Genomic DNA, 24420 nt, shown 5'->3' on the forward strand with positions numbered 1-24420 from the left:
AAAGGGCTTTGAGAAGCGCCTCTTCCCTGCCGGTTTCTCTGGATGATGATTCGGACGCCGGGCTTCGGCCAACCCACTATTTTAGAATCCCATGCCTTAAAGGTAGGCAGGTCGGAGGTCAGGCATGATGATTTCCGCTTCCGGTGGGCAAAGGGCAAGCGGAATGTAAACACAGAACCGAGGTGGTCATCAGGTAACTGGGGCTACCTGGTTGGGGCTGGAAACCGGAGGAAGAGCAGGAAAAGGGGGCGAGTGGGACTTGGGGTTAGGGGAGAAGGAGCTTCAGAAGTTGGAGCTGAGATTCAGCGGGGCGGTGGCATAGCCGGGACACTAAGGTTGGTGTTTAGGGACGAGCCGGTGTGGGGGTCGGGCCCTCCCTTGTAGCGGCGCCCGGGGCGGCCCCTGCGCCTTAGCGACGGGAGGAGCGGAACCGCTGTCTGCGGCTGAGGGCGGGGCCGTTCGCGGCGGCTTTGATGAACTTCGCACGTTTTTATTGCTGTGAAAAATGAAGGGAAGTGGCTGATACTGGTTTCAGCCTTGCGGGGCAATCGTTTCTTGACTTCCCCCCTCCGAACACATCCCTGTACCCGGAAGGGGTCCGTTCTGAGTTTCGGACCGTGTTCACCCAGCGGGTCGTCGCCCCGGGTGCTGCACCCCGGATCGGCGAAGACGAGCTTCAGGCTGGGGGGCTGAGGGCACTGTCCCGCCGGCAGCAGTAATCGAGTGCCTACTGTCGGGGTCATTGTACCAGCAAACGGATTTAGACCGCAACATCGTTGTTTCGAATTTAATGGCGTTAATGAAATACAAGTCTGCGTGAAATGATCGTGTTGTTTTATGAGTTTAACGGGAAACCCGTTTCATTATGATTTGTCCATAGGATTTTTCTGTCCTGGTGGAAGATGTAAAGGTTAGGGGGTTGGTGCCTTGTGCATCTAATTACAGATTCAAGAAAGCCTTCTTTGTGAGAAGTTTTAATTTAATGTTCAAATAGCCTTAGAAGAACAATAAATGTGTACTATTTACGATACCAGAATCAATTCGAAGTGTTACATTTTCCAAGGTGGAGAAGTGTGTTGTATATGGTAAGGGGCTCACCCTTCTTTTTAAAAAGCCTGGCTAGTGATGTATTCTTCAGAATACACGGAGCCTGGGGTTTTCTTCTCTGCCATCCCAGCATCCTTTGTTTACTCTGTTAGGGCACTTATTTTGTATTGCCAAGAGTAATTGGGGCCTCCAGGCAGGGAGGAAGAAAATACGAAATGGTACTAATGGTTCTGGTAAGAGGTTTGTGCTTTTTAACCTCTGTGTGCCCTTGATACTGTTTGGCAACATCACTCGTCCCTTCCTGGTGCTTTTCCTCTTCTTCACGGTGGTGGTTTCAGACCTTGTCTGTTGTCATGTCGTCATGTCTATCATCATGTTCCATTTCTTTTCCCTTTACTTGGAATGGATGACTAGCCTTCTAGTTCTCTCAAAAATTTGTAGCTTGGTGGTATGACATTTGTCATTTGCTTTTTCCTCTACCCCTGAACCTGGCTATAGGTCTCATTCAGTGTTGGCTCTTGTCCCTCTCTTCAAGGCTGAACTTGTCAATTGATAGGGGACATCAGGCCTTTTATACTCCTAAAACCTCATTGTGTCCTGACTGCCACAGCCTCTGGTCTCTAGGATTTCTGGAGGAGAGTGGCAGAAACACCCGAGGCAGTGGGGTCTGTGGCTTTTTCATACAAGATTGAGAACTACCTTGTGGGGCCTTGGCTTATCCTTGTCCTCAGCATTTATAACAGTGGTTTGGGTTTGAGGATGGGGGGTGGTAATGAGAATCTAAATGAACTTTAATTTTTAAAAATACATGTAGGTCTGTCTGTCCTTTTTTCCTTTTCCTCCTACTCTTTAACCCCTGCTCCCCAAAATCTACAGACCTGACCGAGAGTTATGATATAATTTTCTCCATCTGTATGAATAGAGTTTCCACCCATGGATAGCGTGCCTCACAAAGTTGCACTTGGAAACTTGAAACCAGAAAACTAAATCATCTTCATCCTGGACACTTTGAGGGACAGTCATAAACACACTTCTCTCTGATCTTGAATTATCCTGGTATCTTGTGAGACTTCCTTCATGGTCCGCTCTCCCACGTTGCCCTCACTCTGTGCCTCTGGACTTCTGTTCCGTGGTAACCGCATTTCCATGTTCATCCATTTCTTGGTTCTTTTCCGAAGTTACTTGTAGTCATCTTCAAACAGAGGATTCTCATTTTCTCATATTATAATGGGTCTGGGGAGAGAGTCTGGCATTGTCCTAGTTCTTCCCGAGTATTGTTTGTAATCCATTGCTTCTTCGGGCTTTTCTAAAAATCCCTGCTCCTTTGTAAAGCGTCTGGTTCACTCTTATCAGCCCGTCTGTTTCTTGATTGCTGTAATTTATTGGCACTCACTCATATTCATTAAGAACTTAGGCACGTAACCCTTAATTCATTACCCCTGCAAGCTCTGCCGTGATCGTGGGCCTTTCCGTGTGAACTGCCTCACTCCACTCGTTCTGTCCCTCTTGCTAGTGATTACTTACGTGTTACTGCAGACGGGAATCGGTGGTAAAGACCTTGATGTCTGCTACAGCTTACTCACTATGCATTTTTCTCTCTCCCGTTTTCCCTTAGTGCCCATTCTTTGATAGTTTCATGAAGGCCTCTGGCTCATTGCCTTTCCTGTCCCTCAGGTTGATCAGTTAGTTGATCATAAGCTCCTTGGGGTCATAGACCTCTTTACGAATGCACACAGGTGTGTAAAAATTTATATAAAAATTCCAGGGCTTTCTTAGTATTTTTAAGCCCATCCGTGTAATTAGTAAGAGTTCTTGGATCCCTCAGTAAATCCCTTCTCTAAACATTTGTTGAGTTCTTCCAGAGTTTCCTTTAACTTTATTCCATCAGTGATTCTTTTATTCTTTCTCATCTCTTACATTTGTATATCATTACAGATTTACAAAACAGTTTAACATTTGTTATCTTTTTGGTTCACCCAATACTGTGAATTTGCCAAGTGTGGGACTTTAAAAAACTCTTTATTGTGGAAAATGTCAAACATACATGAAAAGAGGGAAAAGTATAAGGAATCTTACGTACTGGTCACCTAACTTCATCTGTTACCCACTCACAGCAATCTTTTCAGCCGTGTTTCTCCCCTGCTGCACCCCACCCCCACCTGTTACCCTGAAACAATTCCTAGATAGCTTCATGTGAAATATTTTAGTATGTATTCCTAAAAGATAAGGGTTCTTTTAATAAGTGTAACACTAATGCTATTTATCATACCTTAAAAAATACCAGTTACTCCTTAATATCACCAGATAGGAAATCAGTGTTCTGATTTCCCTTGTTCCGCCCCCTCACTGGCTTGTTTGAATCCAGAGCTCACCAAGATCCACTTACTCTATTTGGTTATTATGTCTCTTAGCCTATCTTAATATAGGGGTTACCTCCCATCTCTCTCTTTTTTATCCTGGCAGTTTATTTCTTGAAGAAACCAGCCTTTTTCTTTTTCTTTCCTTTCTGCTTTTTTTCTTTTCTTTTCCTGTCTGCATCTCTGTCATGTCATTTTTGCATGCTCATCTGGATCTCATGCTTTTCATAAGCCAGAGGCTAGATCTGACTCAGGATTAATTTTTGGACAGGGTCCACTATGGGTGGAGTGGCACTTCCATCAGGAGGTGCCCAATGTCCACTTGTCCTCCTTGATGTTTAGTTAGCAGCCTTGGATGATTATTTCCTAGGGCCACTGGTTCATTAGGGGTTAAAAAATGGTGGCAGTCTGATCCTTATTTCTTCTTCCCCTCATTGGAATACTTCTGTAAAGGGCCGCATTTGAAATTGAAAGCTGTTTCTTTGCGGTTTTCCAGAATGGCTTCCTTTGGATGGAAGAGGAAAATCGGTGAGAAGGTCTCCAAGGCCACTTCCCAGCAGTTTGAAGCCGAAGCTGCCGACGAAAAGGGCGCGGTGGAGAGTGACGAAGGGAACGGGCCACACGCCCTTAAACGCAGGAGGGACGTGCCCCCCGAAGACTGTGCCGAGAAGAGTAAGCAGCTCAAGGACGAAGGAGCCAACCTGGCTGAAAACAAAAGGTAGGTTTGTAGACTTCTCTTAGAACATTTACATTTTCTGACTTGCTGTCAGCAATGGGATGTAGGGTTATGAATTCTCTAAGTTCCATGTTTTTAAAGTCTGATCTAGGTGCTGAATTAAAGAAATGGGTTTTAAAGTCACCTTTAAATGTTCCCATAGAATCTCAAAGTTTAGAAAAAAGTCTTCGAGATGCTTATAATGTCTCTGCTTTGCAACTTTTTGTTCTGTCTAAGGTGGGTTAAATGCTCCATATAGCGTAATCCAACTTCCTGGCTGATAGGCGATGGTGTACTTTCTGGAAATTTTCTCTGTGGTAGTATCAACATGTACCACATAAATTCGATGTTTCCTGAATAGCTTTGAGGGTGTGGCTCAGTGGATTTGGCATTGTCCCGCAAACTAAAAGGTCTCCAGTTCAATTCCCAGTCAGGGCACATGCCTGGGTTGTCGGCCAGGTACCCAGTTGGGGGCATCCAAGAGGTAACTGATCGATGTTTTTCTCCCTCTCTGTCTCCCTCCCTTCCCCTCTCTCTAAAACAAACAAAAAGAAAACAGAAAACGAACTGAAGCTATGATACATCAGCAAGTCAAACTGGGAAAGGAGGGTAGAAAATAAATAACAATCAAGGATGATTAACAGTTTAACAGCCTGATGTTAGATCATGAATTCTCATTTTAGGCACAAAGAGTTTTTGTCTTGTAGAACTTCCTAAGATTGATCATTCTGTCTTAGAAGAAAACCAGCTGTAAATTTTCCACATTTATGAAATCACTTTCAGAAAATCCATCAAACATCTTTAGAAATTCCTGTAAATGCCTGTTAAAAGTTCATTAACTCTTGTTTTTGCCTTCTCTAAGTGTGTGAAAGGGAAAAGTGATTAAGTTATGACCACGGGACTCCCTGAGTCCCCTGTGGTAGAGGACGGAGAGCGGCTTTGTAGATAAACAAAATAACTTTTATTTTTTTGCTTGCATGTCAAAACATTGAGTCATTTCATTAAAATCAGCTGGAGTACACGCTCTGTTTTGAATGAAGATCATCGTGAGATCATGAAGTTTTTTTGTTCATTAGCACTGGTTTTAGCGTGGTGTAAACAGAATTAAAGGAATCTAGTGCAAGTGAGTAGTTTGGTGACTCTGCCAAAAATAAATAGAAATAATAGTTTAAAATATTTAAGATAATATTAAACTTGATTGAAAATAAGTAAAGAAATAATATAAGCATAAATAGTGAAGTTAAATTTAAAAAAATACAACTCAGTTCCTGCCTCTCAAATCAGCTTTATGTTAAATCACCCTCATTTTTACTACATTTTAGCCACTGTGGCCTCCCCCTGGTTTTGAATGCAGCTCTTTTACAGCTTTATTTTATAATCCCCGTGTGAAACGCTTTCCGCGCCTGCTTTCTATGTCCGTCTTGCTGTCCCTCAGGCCTCTTCTCATGCGTCCTGCTCAGGAGCCCCTCTCTGACACCCGTCCAAGGGGGCACCTCATGCTCCCTCCTTCTCCATCACAGCAGCCTTTCACACTTCTTTTAGCGTGTCTTTCTCTTTCTTTCTGAAGTTACCTTATTCTTTAATTTTTTTATTTTTATGTCATTCTTCTCTCTTCTGTAGAAAGATAAACTTCAGGACAGTAGGGATTTTGTGTGACTTTTGTACTGCATCTTCTGCCGTTAGAACAATTCGTGGCACCTGTTAGGCTCTCAGTATGTATTTATTGACTATTTCTAAAGCTGCTATTATTAGCTATATTATCGTTAAATAGGTTTTTGTGGATTAACTGTGATTTATTGCATTGTATCTATGCGAGTATTCTGAGGATTTATTTTATACCCCAATAGCATTTTCTCACGCTCTCCCTGCTTGATAATAGGGCACTTGAGAGTCATTGCTCTTTTCCAGGTCTCATTCCTTTCCCTGTAACCTATACTTTCCCCCTTGCCTTCCAAGTAGTTTGTGGGCAGAAGGCTTTTCTGTAGACACTGGGAAAATAACAGCAGGCTTTACAGTATCGCCACGTAAGCGCTGGGGCTTCAGAGCCCGGCGGCTCGTTCCTTATCTCAGCCCTGTCGTGTACCAGCGCTGTAACATTAGGCAAGTTACTGAGCCTGTCTGTGTTCAGGTCTCCCCATCCGCAAAAAATACCTACCTCATAATGCTCTTGTGCTGTTGAACTGATCTTACATAGGAAAAGTACTCGATATAGTGCCTGCCACATAGTAAGAACTCAATAAATGTTAGCTATTATTGATACTATTATAATATGGTCAGTTATTCGATGTCATTTATTGGTGATATATTGTCTCACTGGTTATGTTGTTTGCTTCATAGGGTTTTTGTGAGGCTGAAATCCAATGATGGATACAAAAATACTTTAGAACTTAGGTGTGGGCTTCAACTTGCAGCCAGGGGACAGAACCAAGAACTGGAGCTGGACAGCCCCACACAACTGGAAAATTGGGCAAAAGATGGGAAACAGCTGTTTTCAAACATTGGGTAATAGCATAGAATCCTGATCTTTGAGGGCTGGGGCCCAAATGCGGTGACGCCTGTGCCTTCTTCCTTTCTGCCTAGAGGCAGTTTCTAAGCTCCAAGCGCTTGGTGGGGAGACCAGACACACCAGAGTGGCCTTGCTGAGCAGAGGAGGTGGAGACTGGGCTTGGGAGAGGGCAGGGCCGCTGGAGGTTGTGGAATAGCGTGCCAGAGAAGAGGGAGCTACCGAGAGGCGGAGCTCCGGAAATCTGTATGAGGCTCCCTTCAATATTGAATATCAGGCCATTCAGCTGCGGGGAGAATGCCACAAGTCCAGGTGAAATGACTGCAGCCTGGTAAGCTGAACTGCTCCCAGAGTTCATCCAGGCCAAAGCAGTCAGTGTTTTAAGTTCGAACCTGCCAGAGTGGAGAGTTTGGACGTCACCCGAGACATTCACTGGAGTCCACACGGAGTCTCTCACGCTTTGGTGGGATGACTGCACGGTCCCGGAGGGAAGGCTGCTCCACACCCATCCTCCCAGAGCTTGAAGATGGATTCTGAAGGGTTCCAACTGATAGCAAGTCAGAGCAGAGCCGAAAAGTACCATATGGTCAAAAAGGCCCTTAAGCCAGTAATGGTGATAAAATGAAATAATTGGAAATTAAATTTCTTTTAAAGTATCATTTACAGTACCACTCCCAAACAAAATAACTAGAAGTGAAACTCAACAAGTAGGTGTGAGAACTATACACTGAAAACTATAAACGTTGCTCAGATACATTTAAGAAGACTTAAATTGTTTAGATATATGTGTGTACACACACACACAGACCACATTCTGGGATCAGAATAAGTTTTGTGAAGACATTGGCTCTCCCCAGATTGCTCTGTAAACTCAACACAATTCCAATGAAAATTCAACAAGCTTGTTTTTATAGTAACTGACAGCTAAGCTTATTCTAAATCTTATATGGAAATGCAAAGACTATATTAGTCAAAACAATTTTATGGAACGAAACATACTTAGTGAACACTTAATGACATTATTGAATGATGGATCTTTATGCAACAGTGTTAGTGTAAGGATAGACATATATAGAGCAATGACAAGAGTATAAGGTACTGAATTGGCTCATATATTTGGTCAGTTGATCGAAAATTAAAACTTCTGGTTATCAAAAGGCATAATTAAGAAAATGAAACATCAGGCCACAGACTGGGAGGAAAGGTTTAGAATACATATCTGACTATATACAATACATATTTAAGGTATATAAAGAACTCTCACAACTCAATAAGACACTACCAATTAAAATGTTTGAACTGAAGCTTTAAAAGAAAATATGTCAATGGCCAATAAGCACATGAAAAGCTGCTCAGCATGATTAGTCATCAGGGGATTTCAAATTAAAACCACAACACACTACAACATAAGCACTAGAATGCTAAAATTGAAAAAATTGACAACGTCAAGTGAGGATATGGAGCAATTGAAATTTCATACATTGCTGATGAAAATGTAAAATAGTTTTACTACTTTGGAAAACAGCCTAGCTGTTTCTTACAAAGTTAAACATACACCTTATCATACAATCCAGCAGTTAGTTCTATGCCTAGAAATTTACTCAGGAGAAATGAAAACTTATACTCATGTGAAGACTGGTCTAACAGTGTTCTTAGTGGCTTTCTTCATAGTGGCCATGAACTGGAAAGAACCAAAATGTCCATCAACAGGGGGATAGATAATTAGATTATGGTGTATCCATCCAATGGTATCCTAATGAGCAACGAGAAGGAATAATTGATGCATCCAAAAATCATTATGCTCACAGGAAGAAATCAGGAGTGCATCTAGTCTGATTTCATCTGCACAAATCTCTTTCAAGATAAATCTCATCTGTAGTGACAGAACATCAGTAGCTGTGTGGAGCCAGGAACTTGGGGGTGGGGTGGGGGGGTGATTGAGAAAAGGCACAAGGAGCTTTTGGGGTCGATAGAAATGTTCTTTATTGTGATGGTTGTGATATTTACATGGGTGTATACATTTGCCAAAACCCAGCAAAAAATAGGTTTAAAATAGGTACATGTTTTGGTATATAAATTATACTCCAGGAAATTTGATTTAAAAAACCAAACTTGAAGTGTTAATTTTGTATTTGTTTCATATTTCTCTATAAGTGTTTTGGGTATATTTTTGTTCTATTTTTGCTGTTATTTGCAAGTTAATTGATAGAAGGAACAATTTAGATTCCTGTAACGCTCTCAGTCTGGATGGGGTCTTGAGCATTTTATCACCCTGTCAGCTTTCTTCAATCTGTCCTCTGCTCTGAGAGCGGTGACAGAAGTGGGGATTTTTTCGGTTGCATGTATTCACAGATCTTGAGTTTGAATCTCACCTCCTCAGTTTAGCATTTCAGAGGTTTAGCATTTTAGAGGATGTATAACAATCACGTAATGTTTAGGGGGCTGTTTTTGTAAAATGATGGTAAGGATTAAGTGCAACAAAGTGTGGAACAGCTTTGCACTTGGAGTTAACGGTCCGTAGAGTAGCAGCGAAGCAGAGATGCCTCTGGAGGAATTGCTGAGAGAAGAAGGCAGGGAGGAAGGCTGATGAAGAGGAGGGAGCCACTCCTGTGTCCTGGGATACTTTCTCTGGCCTCTTGTGGTTTTCTTCTTTTTTTTTTAACCATCAATATTTTCTCATTTGGTTTTATTTAGCACATGGAGAGTTGTCTGAACACATGAAGTGTAGGATGAGCCACTGGGGTCATGGCATCCTTCCTCCAAAGGAGGCCCAGTTCCCCAGCGGCAGCCTCCTGCTGTGCGGGTCGCTCTGTTAGTGCCCCGCTGCTGTAACCGCTCTTAGAAAAGCTGGTTTGCAAATAAATGCTCTTTACATTCTGCAGCTCTGCCTTGTAATGCTCACGATTCTTTGTAACCAAAAACGGGTTTCCTCTTCTGCTCAACCTCTAAATAATTTTGGTGTGTGTGGAGATGGTATAGTGAGTCTAGTATCTGAGTGTGGATTTTGAAGTCATTTAACCTCTGTTCAGATCCTACCTTTTATCATTTCTGTCTGTATAAACTTTGTCAGACGGTTAACTTTTTAAGCATCCATTTCCAGTGTCCTCAGATGTGAAATGGTGCGATTTCTCTCCTAGACTTGGGAGATTAAAGAGCAAGTCCATGTAAAAGGTTTGCCTGCTACCTAGCACCTAGTAAGCACTCAGTACATGTATGTTAGATATTATAGTTTAGGGTTTTATGTGTGATCGGTACATTCCATGTAGTACTAAAGTTTTTTGTAAGTTATTTTGTTCAAACATCTTTTTATAGGATTATTACACACTAGGATGTACCTTCCGATGGTTACAGTGTGGGTCCCAACGCTGCTGTGTTGGTTTCTAAGGCTTCAGCCACTAGATGGTGTTATTTGGTTGTGTAGCTAAGTGGTCTGTTTCTCCTTTGCGAATCAGTGAGTATGTATATGAAGCAGGAAGGTAACTGGGATTTACCATGAATTTGTCTTCTGTCTGGGAGTGAATTGGGGGTGGTTTGGCCATGTGACACACATTCTCCTGAGTGGCAGCGTGGGTATATTTAATGACAGTGATCTTCATTTCGACGTCATCTGTCGCTCCCTCTCGTCTGGCTCCTCCTCCCCAGTGTGCAAGCCACGCTGAGCGCATCCGTGCAAAAGCTTCCCCTGACGCCGCACGCCCTGCCATCTCTCTTCCCCTTCCCCACGGACTCCGTTTCTCGGTGATTCACCTTCTCAGTCCACTCCAGCCAGGTTTCTTACGCCGATTATGTGACCACGCCGGCCCGTGCAGCCGTGCGTCTCTGTCCTCACTTAGCACGTGTCCCAGTGGAGCACAGCAGACCGACACTCCCGTCCTTGCGGCGCACACGGCTCCCTAAGCCACAGGCGGCCGTGCCGTCCCCTTGTCCCGGTGTCCGCTCCCTGACCTCTCCGCTTGGCCTCTCCTCGGGCCCGTTTTCTGCGTCCCGGTGGGCCTCTTCTCCTTTCCCCGTCCGTCTTTTCCTTCTTAGACGTCCGCGGTGCGCGGCTCTCAGCGCCGTCTCCGGCCCGCGGCCGTCGGGTGCACGTCAGCGGGGCCGACTCCGCTCTGTGATGCTCCGTGCCCGCTCGGATGGCGCATCAGTATCTCGAACTTACCGTGTGTCCAGCCGAACTCTGGTCCTTTCCAGTCTTCGCTCTCAGGGAAGGGCCCCATCAAGTTGAGCTGACTTTATTTTTAAACACAGTCTAAACCTCTGTACCGAGCCCTCTGTTTTCATGCCGTCGGCGCTCCCCCAGGGCCCTCGTGCAGCCCCCTGGCTGGCCGCCTGAGCTCACCCCACACCCGTCCGTCCGCCCGTCTCCCCGGGCCTCGCTGGTGTGTCTGTCACAGAAACGCCCTGCGGACCCCCCGCCACAGGTCCCGATCAGTCCGTCCTCATACCGAGGCCCGCTCTTCCCGAAGTGCTGGTGGCCGTGGCCTGCGCCTTGCGCCCCTCGCTGCGCTCCCGCCTTCCGCCGTAGCCAGGCCTGTTCGCTCCTTTCCTCGGGACGGTGTTAAATCCCACCTCGGGCTCCTTCTGCTCTTTGTCGGCAGTGAACTTTCCCCGCATCTTCCGCTGGCTGATCTCGGCTCACATGTCTTCTGGGAGACCTTCCCTGCCACGCGCTCAGGGTAGCCGCCCCCTCACTCCCCACCGCATCGCCCCGTTTGTTTTCCATCACGGCCCCTGCCATATTTTAACCTGTGTTTGTCTTTTTCTGCCTTCTTTCCACACGCCAGTGTTCTAGAATGTAAGATCTAGAAGAGTAGGGTCTGTTGATATCTTTAGATTTTTTATTGAATTTATTGGGGTGACGTTGGTTAATAAAATTATGTAGGTTTCGTGTGTACAGTTCTAGAGCACCTCATCTGCGTGTTGTGCTATGTGTTCTCTACCCCGAGCCAGGTCCTGCTCTTATCCCCCTTTGCCCTCTTCCATCTGCTCCCACTGCCAGGTCCACTTATTCTGGTTGAATGCTGCATCCTCAGTTCTTAGAATCCTGCCCGACCCAGAGTAGGTGCTCAGTAAATATTTATTAAGTGAATTAGCTGATAACTGTAGAGCTCATTAAACTTGGAGTTACAGTAAATTAGGAATCTAATTGGGAGCAAAGTGGCTAAAGGCTTTGACATTCCTCTCTGATAAATGAGTGTGCTCTTGGGCCTGGTCCCCAGCTGGCTCTGCGGTGGGGCGGACGTTGCCTCCCCCGCCCTGTGCAGCCCTTCCAGCTGTTTGCTCTGCTTCCTTCCTTGTGCGGTGCCGTTAGACACAGTTAAGGCTGTCCTCAAACTGGCTGAATCAGCCCTTGGTCACTTATTAACCACAGTGACTTCAGATCAAGTTTCTAATCTGTTAATGCTTCCTGCCCAGCAGCTGCCAGTGTGTTCCCGACTGACGTTGAATTAAGAGATACGCTGCCCGGCCTATCTACGTTGTGCTCTCTTAAGAGTGTAATTATGAGAGACCGTTGATTAACTAGGTGCCAAGTTTCCTCCGATCCAGAAGTGGAGGATCTGGGAGGTGTCACCCTGTGGTTGTAGGCCCAGAGCAGTGAGGCAGAGAGAGAAATGGGGGAGGAGAGGGAACTCAACAAGCCGGCAGCAGGGAAGTAAATGCCCACCGTGCTCGCGTCTCTGTTTCCGTGGGAAATGGCTCGCTCGTTCCTGTGCACCGCGGTGTGCCCTCTGGGCAGCAAGGCGCGTGTCACTTAGTGACGCCTCTGCTCTCCGAGTGGTCATGTTTGCAAAAGGAACGCTGTGCAGTCGAGGGCGAGGACATTTTCCTTTTTTCCTCAGATCTGTGAGTCTGTGTTTGCAGACATGCATGTGGGCATGTGAGGGCATGTATGCATGCCTGCCTAGTGCAAGAGGAAATCAGGGCCAGCGGTGGTCGGTGTCATCTGGAACTTCCTGGGTGGCTTTGTGCTTTGGGATAATGTAAGCCTAGCTACCTAAGCAGCTTTGTAGGGCGAGGGATGGGGAGGCATTTGGGGCAGGACCGTTTTTTTGTGCAGGATTGCCCTTTCCCTTGTAGGAACTTCTGTGGTCAACTGCCACTAGTGCCTCCAAATCATAGTGACAACCAAAAATGCCTCCATGTGTTGCCTTCAGTGCCCTCCATGGGCTGCTAACTGCCTCTGGTTGAGTTAGGCAGAAAAGAGGACTGGAAGTAAAACGGACGTCTGACAAACGGGACACACTAACAGTCGGTCGGGCCAAGTAGAGCAGGGTCGGCAAACCGCAGCCTGCTTTCGTTACTCCTGTGTGGGCACTGCGGCGCACGTTTGTTCACGCGTTGTCTCTGGCCGACTGTGCGCCACAGCGGGATTGAGACTGTAGGGCCCAGGAAGCCTAAGCTAGTCCCCGAGTGGACCTTCAGGTCTAGAGACCAAAGACCTATAGCGCCTTTCTCAGATGAGTCCCAGACACCCCTGTTTCTTAAGGTCCCCTGCTATACCTAACGTTCTGATCTCTTGGTTCTTTCTACCCGTATTCCTGATCCCCTGGTTTGGGGATTTCTTGTAATTTCAGTACCTGGAATGGTGAGATGATAAATGTAAGGATTAAAGTGTTTGCTACTTCCGTATTAGGGTAGAATTTTTTTTTTTTACTTAAAAAAAAAAGAAGTATGATTAGCATGCTAGCTCCTGTCCGCTCTTTTCTTTTCATGTCTTCCATGCTTCTCTCTGATGCTTCCCAAGACTTCTCTTGGAGGAAAGAAGGTAGGACAAATGAGGTGGACAGAATCTGTGATGTTAGCACCACCTGATATCACAGCCTAGCCCTAGTGTTCTAGACGGCGCAGAGAACGCAGCTGAATCCACCCTTTGATCTCTGAGCTCATTAGTAAAGAGAAAAGAAATACACAGAGATTTAGGGAAGCATTAAATGGGAGATGGCTTTGGGGAAGTTGGAGAAAGCTTTGGTCTTGTACTTAAAGCGCTAGTTTCAGATCTTGGTTTCTGCAGGATGAATACCGTGTGTGCTGAAGGGTTAGCTCTGTGGCCGCTTTCAGCCTTTGTTCCTCCTCAGTAAAACGAGAATAAACAGTGCCACTCATACACGACTTCTGTATCCTGAGTTAGCTTTTTGAGAAAATAATGGTGTGTTAAGTAATTATATTCAGAATTCTTTTGAAAACAAATACTTTAGAAATATGTGTTACAGGATTTTAAGTTGGTGTTGGAGTTGAGAGAGAGCTTTTGAATAGGTGAAGAGGAGGAGGAACAGAAGCCTAGCTCTGCATGTATGTGCACCAGGTACTCCTGCGAACAGGCGTGATGTGGGGACCGGGATGCGGCAAAGGCACAGCTGAGTGGAGCAGGGGTGTGAGTGGGGGTGGGAGAACCAGGATTGGACAAACAGGCTAGTACTGGAAAAAATGCATTTGCTACTCTTAAGTCCTGCAGAATTTACTGCTACTTCATTTGTTAGCAAATTGTGAGTGAAAAGGGATATTATTAAGGAACAAGTTAATTTTCCAGAGAAAGAAGACAGAACATAGCATATTTCCAAAGCTTTTCATGTTATTTAGAGATAGGCTTGAAATTGCCTACTGCTTTTAGAGGCAATATTAAAGCTTAGTGGATAATAGCACCAAAAGATTAAATTTCTTTGAGATAGCTTTATCTATCTATACTGTTATTAAGAACATTATAGAAACAGCTGTAAATAATCAGAAAAATTATATTAAGTATTGTTGAGTGTCATGTACTTTTATTTCCCCATTATCTATTAGATAGGAAACCTTTCATAATTTTTTCTGAGGTGTATCCTGTGTGGTCATGTGGGTTTTATACTTTATTTTTATATCACATTGAAAGATTTTTATTTTTATTAAATTTATTGGAGTGACTTTGGTTAATAAAATTATATAGGCTTCAGGTGTGTATATAATCCTCTTTTTGGCTTAAAATTTATTATTCGTCATGACTGTGTAGGTGGCTGGGCTCAGCAGGGTGGTTCCGCTCCACGTGTATGGCTTAGGTTGCCCGTGGTTGCAGGGGCCCCCCTGTGGCTGAAACGTCTCAAGTGTACAGTTCTCTGCGACATCATCTGTACATGAGTTAATCTTTGTGAAGGGTGCTGTGAAGATGACTGCTCTGGGTAACATGCAGGGCTTCGTCATTCCTTACACTTACTTTTTAAAGAAGAAGAGTGCCTCTGTGCTTCTGCAGATTTGGCATGGAGGGTGCTGAGATCGGATACGGGCATATTGAGTTGGGGGTATTTTGGGGACATCTAAGTGGAGACGTTAGTTGACTACATGGCTTTGGAGCTCAAAAGAGAGACATGACCAAGAGAACATCAGTGAAAAGGTGATAGTGGAAATTAACGTCTGCATCCTGTTTTTCATTGATTTGTCCCATATCTTACAAACTTACCCTGTATTACTAGTGATGAACAAGACATGGTCTCTGTGTTCATGGACCTTATCATAGACAAGGAAAGTTAAAATGGAAGCATCTTTAAAACTTACCTGACTACTCCCTTAAATTATCATCTCTGTCAGCTAGATTGCTGCTGTCCAGAGCTCAGGGTTGCAACCTGATTGTACATTTTCCAGAAAAGTTCTTTATAACATTGGTTTGGCCAAGAAAGTCTGTTTAGTTTTTTCCGAAAAGTAAAAGACACATTTTTCATTTTTACCAATAACTTGATTAATTTGGGTATTCTGAGTATGTTGGCTAACTCCTGCTATTGGCTTCTAGTGGGTAGAGGCCAGGGATGCTGCTAAACGTCTTCCAATGCATAAGGCAGCCCCACAGCAAGGAATTATTTGACCAGAATGTCAATAGTGCCAAGAAACTTTACAAACCATTTTTGACACATTTGATCAGTCACAGCATCTTCTCCATAGACTGCATAAGTCATTTTTTGTGTTTCAGTTGTGTTTTTACCTTTCTTGAAATGATAAAGCATAATATGCTGAAAATGTTGCGTATTTTCTTCCATCTTCAATATTAAAATGGCTGCACAAAAATTCACCAATTTTGATAAGTTTTTTTAAATGCCCGCTGATATGACAGCTCTCACAATAGAATCTAACAAATCTAACAGAATTGTTTCGAATGACGTTAAAGACAACTAAGCACTACTAGAGCCGTCGTATAGAAAAACTGAACAAACTTTGGCCAACTCAATACGTCTAAAATGAATGACATTGAGGTTGATGAAAAAAAGAAAAATTCTTGTGGTGATTTCTCAGTCCAGGAAATAAAATCTTGAAGAAAGATTTTTAAGATCGTTTATTTATACTTTGTTTTTTATCTCTTGCTCTCTTTTCCCTTTATCTCTGAACTTTTCCTGCTTTTTATAACGTCATTATTATCAGTTCTTGAATAGTGGTATTTCTTTGTAAACAATTATTCCTTAATATTTAAATTTGGTCATATATTCTCAAGAACTTACTAGAAATATGAAATAAATATAACTTTAACAACTACAGATATCGAGAGGCGATTCAGAAGTGGGATGAAGCACTGCAGTTAACCCCCAATGATGCTACCCTGTATGAGATGAAATCACAGGTAAGGATTAGGAAGACTTTTGCTTTCATTTTGAAATTGTTTGTTTGGTGAGCAATGATGGACCAAAATAGCATTTCCTTCCATTTTTTTTTTAAATGCAATTTATTTGGGAAAAAAGTTTGATATTATTTTTTATGGCTTTTCCTTATGTATCAAGTTAGAAATTTGTTTACCTTCACAATGCAGTTGACCGTTATTTCAACATAACTATGGTAAGATATGAGCAGGTGGACATCTTTTAAGAAGTTACTAGTTGTCTCCTAAATAAATGAAATATGTTTGCTCTCCTTGGAAATTAATGGTAGTGGACTTAGCAATAACTTAGCTTCTTTCAATGGATTGGATTCTAGATGATGATATTTCTCTGAAAATGACTTAGTTCTTAGCAAAAGGTCAGAATAGACTCAATTTATTAATATTTAAAAAATAACATTTGTATTTAAAAATACATTTCTAGTATTTTTTGGGAAAGTTCACAAAGAAAACCTCTGAGTATTCGATTAAGTTATCTGAGAGCGACTTCTGGTCAAGATGGAGGCATAGGTTAAACATGCTTCACCTCCTTGCGTAATCACGGAAATAATTACAATTAGACCTCAAAACAACACCCAGAACTGTCATAAAATCATGCTGTAGGGAACTTCAACAACCAAGGATTTAAAGAAGCCACATTCATCCAGACAAGTATGAGGGACAGAGAGACGGTATGGCATGGAGAGATGGCGGCAGCTGAACGGAGGGTCCCATAGTCACGTGTGATGGATAAAAATCAGGAGGAAAACCATGGGAACCAGGGATCACAGCCCCAGGCCCGACCACACAGCCCAGGGTACCAGCGCCAGGAAGATAAAACACATAACTTCTGGCTGTAAAAACCCATAGGGGTGGGGTGGCAGAAGAAACTGCCATATTTTCAGGAGACCCCACTTAAGGGGCCCACATGGACTTGGAATATACACAGACACACCCCCTCTGGGATTCAGCACCAGGGCAACAGCTAGAGGGGCACCAGTCACATACAGGAGTAAGTGAATTAACTGGAAACAGGGTGAGTGCTGGGCAGATCTCCAGGAGCCAGGCAGTGGCTTCGTCTCCTCTTTGAGCCCTCCTCCCATACAGAGCCTCAAAGTGATAAAGTGGGTTGCCCTGTCCTGGTGATTACCTAAGGTTCTGCACCATACAATTTCCAGGTGCCTTTTCTACAGTAGGACATGCTACTAAGCCAGGGAGTCAAAGCAGCTCTAACTAATACACAGATCAAACACAGGGAGGCTGCCATATTGAAATGACAAAGAAATATGGCCCAAATGAAAGAACAGAACAAAAACCCAGAAAATGAACTAAATGAAACAGATAACCAACCTATCAGGTGTAGAGTTCAAAACACTGGTGATCAGGATGCTCAGAAAACTCATTGAATATAGGAATAATATAAAAAAAAAGACCAAGAATAAAGTGAAGCTTACACTAAGTGAAATAAAGAAAAATCTACAGGGAACCGACAGTGGAGGGAATGAAGCCGGGATTGAAATCAATGATTCGGAACATAAGGAAGAAATAAGCATTCAAGCAGAACAGCAAGAAGAAACAAAAATTCAAAAAAAAACAACAACAACAAAAAAAAACGAGGATAGTATAAGGTGCTTCTGGGACATCTCCAAATGTACCAACATCTGATTCATAAGGATGCCAGAAGGAGAAGAGGAAGAGCAAGAAAGTGAAAATTTATTTGAAAAAATAATGAAAGAAAACTTTCCTAATTTGGCGAAGGAAATAGACATATAAGTCCAAGAAGTGCACAGAGGCCAAACAAGGTAGACCCAAAGAGGACCACACCAAGACACATCCTAATTAAAATGCCAAAGGTTAAAGGTAAAGAGGTTATTAAAAGTGGCAAGAGGAAAGCAGAGAGTTATCTACAGAGGAGTTTCCATAAAATTGTCAGCTAATTTCTCAAAAGAAACTTTGCAGGCAAGAAGTATTCAAAATGATGAAAAGCAAGGACCTACAACCTAGATTACTCTATCAAGCAAAGCTATCATTTATAATGGAAGGTCAGATAAAGTGCTTCTCAGACAAGGTAAAGCTAAAGGAGTTCATCATCACCAAGCCATTATTACATGAAATGTTAAAAGGACTTACTATTTAAGAAAAAGAAGATCAAAACTATGAACATTAAAATGGCAACAAACTCAGAACTGTCAATAACTGAATCTAAAATAACAAACCAAGCAAACAACCAGAACAGGAACAGAATCATAGGTATGGGGATCATTTGGAGGGTTATCAGCTGGGAGGGGGAAGAGGGAGATTGGGGGAAGTGGTGCAGGGACTAAGAAGAATAATAGGTAGGTAAAAAATGGACAGGGGACATTAAGAATAGTATAGGAAATGGAGAAGCCAAAGAACTTACATGCACGACCCTTGAACATGAACTAAGGTGGGGGGGGGGTTGTTGCTGGAGGTAATGAGGATACTGGGTGGAGGTGGGTGAAGGGGAAAAATTGGGACAACTGTAATAGCATAGCCAATAAAATACATTTAAAAAATCTTATCCAAGAGGCTTTGGGTCTCAGAGCATTGAACATACTTCTGGCAGGGAATAGTTCCAGTGCCACCTTCATTCATACACCTGACAGACATCTTTCCTGTTGATGATCTCAAACATAGGGTACATTGATATCAGCTTTGATTTTAGTTTATCCAAGAAAAACCTAATTAAATTTTATATCTACTGAATAAAAGTGGTATGAGGACCTTCATTTGGATGTCATTTTCAACCATCAATATATATTTATTAAAAGCAAGATTTGTGGTGAATTGTATGCAATAAGTTATTTAATTTGGAACTGTTAATGATGGTTGTGTCACAAGTTTTGTGAAATGCACATGGTCCCAAAATTATAGATAAAATCCAGCCCTTTTCCATAGATTGAAAGTGAGGCTTAATGAACTCCTTAATTTTTCCAGGTTGTGTGGTATGAAGAACCTAGTTGTGGAGCGCAGTGCTGTGGAGTGTTTAAATGATTTTTATAGCAGGAAGATGTTCCCTAGGGACAGGATGTGTGGTTGAACATATTTAAATTTACCTGGTTGAACAGCAAGACGTGGGGCACCCTAAAATTCCCATTGTAAGTAGACTAAATAGAGTGGAACTGATTTCAAATAGCTCTGAGTGACTATGGCTGGAGTATGACCCCATAGTTTTGAGCAGGTAGACAGTAGGGTTCAATAATTGGAAAGGGAATTGTTTGTATTTTTATAGTATTGATATATCAGTAGTTGGGAGAATATAATTCCTGACCCTGAATGGCAGTGGTGGGGGCCAAAACCACTGAGATGCTATGTTTACCAGCCTAAAATTATAGTTTTGAAAATGAAAATGGTTATTTATGCATGGTTATCTATTAGTTTGCCAGTTTGTGAGTATTCCTGACAGTTCTGTTTCTGTTTTTGACTGTAGGTCCTCATGTCGCTTCATGAAATGTTCCCTGCAGTTCATGCAGCGGAAATGGCTGTGCAGAGAAACCCGCGTTCCTGGGAGTCCTGGCAGACTTTGGGGCGTGCGCAGCTGGGATTAGGAGAGATAGTCTTGGTAAGGAAGTCAGATGACTATAATGCTAAAATTTTATTTTGACAGGTTTTGATCAGCTGTAACCAAAAGTTAGTCATTAATCAAATCTATGCAAAAAATAAATAGCAAATCATCTCTTTAAGGTATTAAACCACAATTACAGATCAAAAGTATTACTGTTATTTCCATCGTACACACCAGTTATATCAGGGTCAGGTTTTTGGAATCATGGAGATTAAAACAAAATTTAACATAAAACGTTGGCATTTCGTAAGCCTTATTTAAATATAAAATAAGTAACTTTAAGGTTAAATCTCTTCATCATTAAATTTGTCACATTATAAAGCGGTGTGAGTATCACCATGGAGATGAAATCACTAAAATATGCTGGGGAAGGAAGAAAGTAGAATATGAGCATGTGATAAATATTTGGACTGAAAAGTTGCTAGGCTTAGTGGGGGTGGGGGATGGGAATGTGTAGAAGCTTATAAAAATGAAATATCCATTGTGTAACGCTTACTATCAACTGGTATTTAATGGATTTATCAACTTGTCTGGACTATACCTTGTAGGTTGCAGAGGCCACGTAGGTGAGAGCTAGCTGTGAGAGCCGTCCTGTTTTTGTTTCGGCGGGCTTATATATTCCTGACAGCTGATTTCCTAAGAAGTACGTGCACATCTAATATAGCAGTGCCAGATTTCCTTTTTGTCATTTAATAAATTAATATTTCTCAGGCTTTTATAGGACTTTGTGGTTAAAAAAACAACAAGTTTCTTTAAAAGCTAAAATTATTGGTAAACCCTGAATTTAAGTTTGCCAGCACTGGCTCCAGTTAGTTGTGGATAACGTAGATTTTTCTGGTACACTTGTAAATATATTATTTGTTTACAAAGAAACTGTGTTTGTCAAATACTCAGAAATCATACGTAGGGAATGTTGATGAGAAGAGAATTGATTGGAATAAAGTAACTTAAAAATGATAATCTGAAATGAAATTCACAGGAACGGAAACCAGTTGAACCAAAGGCCATTTTCTTTCTTTGCCACGTAGCAAAGTCATCTTTTCTCTCCTGAAGACTTAAATCATACCAGAGTTGGAAAAAAGGTCAAGGAATTTGGTCTTCTAATAAGTTAACAGGGAAACAAATAAAAACTTATATAATACTTTCCCCATTTTTCCTTTTTTTAAAAACGTATAAATTATTATGCTTTTGCTTAAAAGTACCTATGCTAATGGAAAAAAATCTCTAGGACAGAATGTTTAGCAAAATATTGTCCTATAAAGGAAGAAAATACACTGCACGTGAGATAACAGGTACTTCAAATCAACCAAAAAAAGTAAAATTATTCAAAATTCTAAGTTAAAATAAGAGTACTAGTTTAACTTTTTTTCCTATTGATATGGTAATGTCCGTTATGCTCGTATTGTGAAATTCTCGGAGGAATTAAAGTTGTTACTTTGTCCTCATTTCATGTTTTTTAGGGTTCTACTTGAAAAAATTTGTAATTTTGATGTAAAAAAATGTTTTTTGAAGTTTATTGCTTTTAGAAAGAGGAAGAGAGAGAGAGAGAGAGAGAGAGAGAGAGAGAGAGAGAGCGATACATCAGTTTGTTGTTCCCCTTATTTGTGCGTTCATTGGTTAATTCTTGTATGTGCCCTGATGAAAATTTAACCCACAGTCTTGATGTATTGAGATGACGCTCTAACCAACTGAGCTACCTGGCCAGGGCTAAACTTATGTTATTTTGAAAGACTGGAATGGTTAAAAATTAGTTTACTCAATGGCATAATCAAGTGATACAGTCAAATGTCAGTTCTTGAACATCTCCCATGTCGAACAATTTGGTTCTTAACCAAGTTATTCACAGAAAAAATGTCTCAGTTTTCGAAGAAACTTTGGTTCTCCACCCTACGACCCTTTCAGTATGATAAGTCATGCATCCCCAAGGTGTGATGTGGTTTTTGAACAAATCACTTCTCGAACACTCTTCTGGGACGAATTAAGTTCAAGAACTGAGGTTCTGCTGTACTATGAAAAATATATTGAAAGCAAGCTAAAATTTTTAATATATAATAATTCTTACTACAGGGGTAGGAAAAGTAGGTTCTCAGTTATTCGTATGAAAAATAATACAATAATAAATAATACAAGAATAAACTATTTTGTGTACTCACAACTGTAAACATACTTTTGCCCCACCCTTTATATAAAAACAACAAAATACATAGTTAAATAGAACAGGCAATGAATTAAAAGTCAAGAGTTGGATATATCTCTGTTAGTAATTATGTATATTTTCATGCAGAATTGGTTGTGTATATTGGAAAATGATTATAGACTTAGTTTGGTCTTCATTTTCTAATTTTTTGAGGTGTAGAGATAGGCTTTTTTACTTGAGATCTTTCTTTTTAACATAGGCATTTATTGCTAGAAACTTCTCCCTTAGTTCTGCTTTTGCTGCATCCTGTACTAGTGTATTTTCATTCTCATTTGTGTCAAGATACTTTCTGATTTCTCTTTTGATTTCTTTTTGAACTTGCTGGTTGTTCAAGAGTATGTTGATTTCTGCATATTTGTGAGTTTTCCAGCTATCCCTTTGCTACTGATTTTTAGTTTTATTCCATTAGAGTCAAGAGATGATTGGTGTATCTTTAATTTTTTTTTCCTTGCAGTGTGAATTTCCTTTTGATTGATTTATTTATTTAAAAATTATTTTATTGTTTACACTATTACAGTTGTCCCAAATGCTTGTTTTGTGGTATAATGTGATCTGTAATGGAAAATGTTCCATTTATACTTGAGAATAATGTATATTTTGCTGCTGTTGGTGACACGTTTTATAGAGGTCTATCACCGGTCCCTTTGCTCTGTAGGGTTGTTCAGGTCTTCTGTTTTCCTGTTGCTCTTCTTTCCTTCAGTTCTGTCAGCGTTTACTTTATGTACTTAGGTGTTACGATGCTGAGTGTGTATATATTTATAATTGTTATGTAATCCTGCGGAATTGATCCCTGTATCACTATGCAACGTCTACTTTTGTCTCCTGTGACGCTCAATGTGTGTTAGCATTATTATGCCCTAAGCTCTTGGCTTCAGACTTGTGCATCCCTGGTACCTTCCTGAGACCATGGTTCAGCCCAGGAGATCCCTAGATTCCTGTGTTTGCTGATCTGCAAAAGTTAAGCGATGTAGTTGCCTTGTTTTGAACCATAATATGTCTATTTTAATGGACTTTTAGTCCTCATCAGCAGTTTGTTGGTTATTTTGTTACACTTTTATAATGTTTGTTTTTGTCATCGTAATCATCATCAGTGGTTAGGGTGCAACCCTAACTTCCATCCTTACAGTGTATTCCATTAAAAATATATGTGTGTATATATATTATCTCTGTGTGTGTGTATGTGTGTGTGAGTGTGTGTGTGTGTATAGATATGGATATTGTGGATTATGTTAAAGACATTCATTTTTTAAAACAGAGCAAAAAACCCAAGCCTGACCTTTTCTTTCCCTAGGCAATTCGAAGTTTTCAAGTAGCCCTTCATATCTACCCACTGAACCCTGAAATATGGAAAGAAGACCTCTCCTGGGCGAGAACGCTGCATGAGCAGCAGCAGGTGGCCCAGCGGGTTAAAAGAAGCGCGGCCCCAGCGGAAGCACCGCAGGTGTCGCCCAAGTCCATCCCTGACTATGACTTCGAGAGTGATGAGATCGTCGCTGTCTGTGCAGCTATCGCCGAGAAACAGAAGCCGGCGGCAGCGGATAAAACCGTGGTTATTGTGTCGGCTTCTGGGACGGTAGAGACTGTCACTGAGAGGGAAGATGGGGCCGCCCCACCCGACGGCTCTGTGTTTATCAAAGCCCGGTGAGGCGGGGTTCTCTGAGTCTCCCTTTGTCGGCGGCCGCCTGAAGTTGTAGGCACACAGGCATTTCCTCTGGAGAGACCGGGCAGAACTCCTGTTTGTAAAATAAGTTTCTCACTTGAGGCTTAAAAAACTAAAGGGTAGAATTATTATATAGTGTTTGGACTGTGCTTCGGTAAGTTATGATTTAAACCTGTTAAGATTACCATTCTGACCACAATGGTTTTTGATTAATGAACTTAATCCAAACATCTGAGTGAATACATTTTAAAGACACAACTTGGCAGTGAATGCTCAAATAGTGAATAACTTGATGGCCAGTGTTACTAAAATGTTAACTTGTTCATATTTTTTTGATAAAGGAAGTAGGTGGTTTGTTTGCCTCCTAAAAATACACTGCTCTTACTATTCAGTCTTCTGTTTTTCTTGTTTCATTAGAGTAACTGTCGCAAAGCTTAAATATTTTTGATGTTCATTTGGATTCAAGGTTTTCATTTGGTTATATGTAGATTCTTTGAAAGTTTGGCTGGAAATGCATGCAAATGTGTACATTCTGGACATTTTCTGTATTTTCTCTTAATTCGAATTTAGGTTTGTTTTGACTTTGCCTTTAAAATAATTATAACCATGGTAGTTGCCACCTTCAGTATTTGCTGGATGTTGGGAGTACTGATTAAATGTGAGAATGGTGGTTTGGTTTTTTTAACAATGGTAGATAGTCTTTACCATAAACGAGTCACTTTTAAAAATATATTTTATTGATTATGCTATTTCAGTTGTCCCAATTTTTCCA

General features: G+C 41.7%; 1 protein-coding gene across 2 annotated transcripts; it reads left to right on the forward strand.

The window, feature by feature from the left end:
* Positions 1 to 23666, forward strand: TTC33 (tetratricopeptide repeat domain 33). Of its 2 annotated transcripts, none has more exons than XM_090276149.1 (5): positions 1 to 102; positions 3901 to 4122; positions 16112 to 16193; positions 19657 to 19788; positions 23280 to 23666. In XM_090276149.1, exons 2-5 carry the CDS (start codon positions 3902 to 3904, stop codon positions 23631 to 23633), a joined length of 789 nt encoding a protein of 262 aa, XP_090132275.1. In that variant the 5' UTR covers positions 1 to 102; position 3901; the 3' UTR covers positions 23634 to 23666. The 2 variants fall into 2 exon arrangements, with proteins under 2 accessions (XP_090132275.1, XP_090132274.1); XM_090276148.1 differs by lacking the exon at positions 1 to 102 and adding an exon at positions 149 to 193.
* The last annotated feature ends 754 nt before the right edge of the window (positions 23667 to 24420 follow it).

This window comes from Furipterus horrens, unplaced genomic scaffold, assembly GCF_987537825.1.
Source record: "Furipterus horrens unplaced genomic scaffold, mFurHor1.1.pri manual_scaffold_5, whole genome shotgun sequence".
In the NCBI taxonomy this organism is placed as follows: domain Eukaryota; kingdom Metazoa; phylum Chordata; class Mammalia; order Chiroptera; family Furipteridae; genus Furipterus; species Furipterus horrens.

Coding starts and splice junctions, on each gene's coding strand:
- TTC33 (XM_090276149.1), top strand. CDS start 3,902: ATGGCTTCCTTTGGATGGAAGAGGAAAATCGGTGAGAAGGTCTCCAAG. Junction 4,123..16,111: donor AACCTGGCTGAAAACAAAAG/GTAGGTTTGTAG, acceptor TAACAACTACAG/ATATCGAGAGGCGATTCAGA. Junction 16,194..19,656: donor TGTATGAGATGAAATCACAG/GTAAGGATTAGG, acceptor TTTTGACTGTAG/GTCCTCATGTCGCTTCATGA.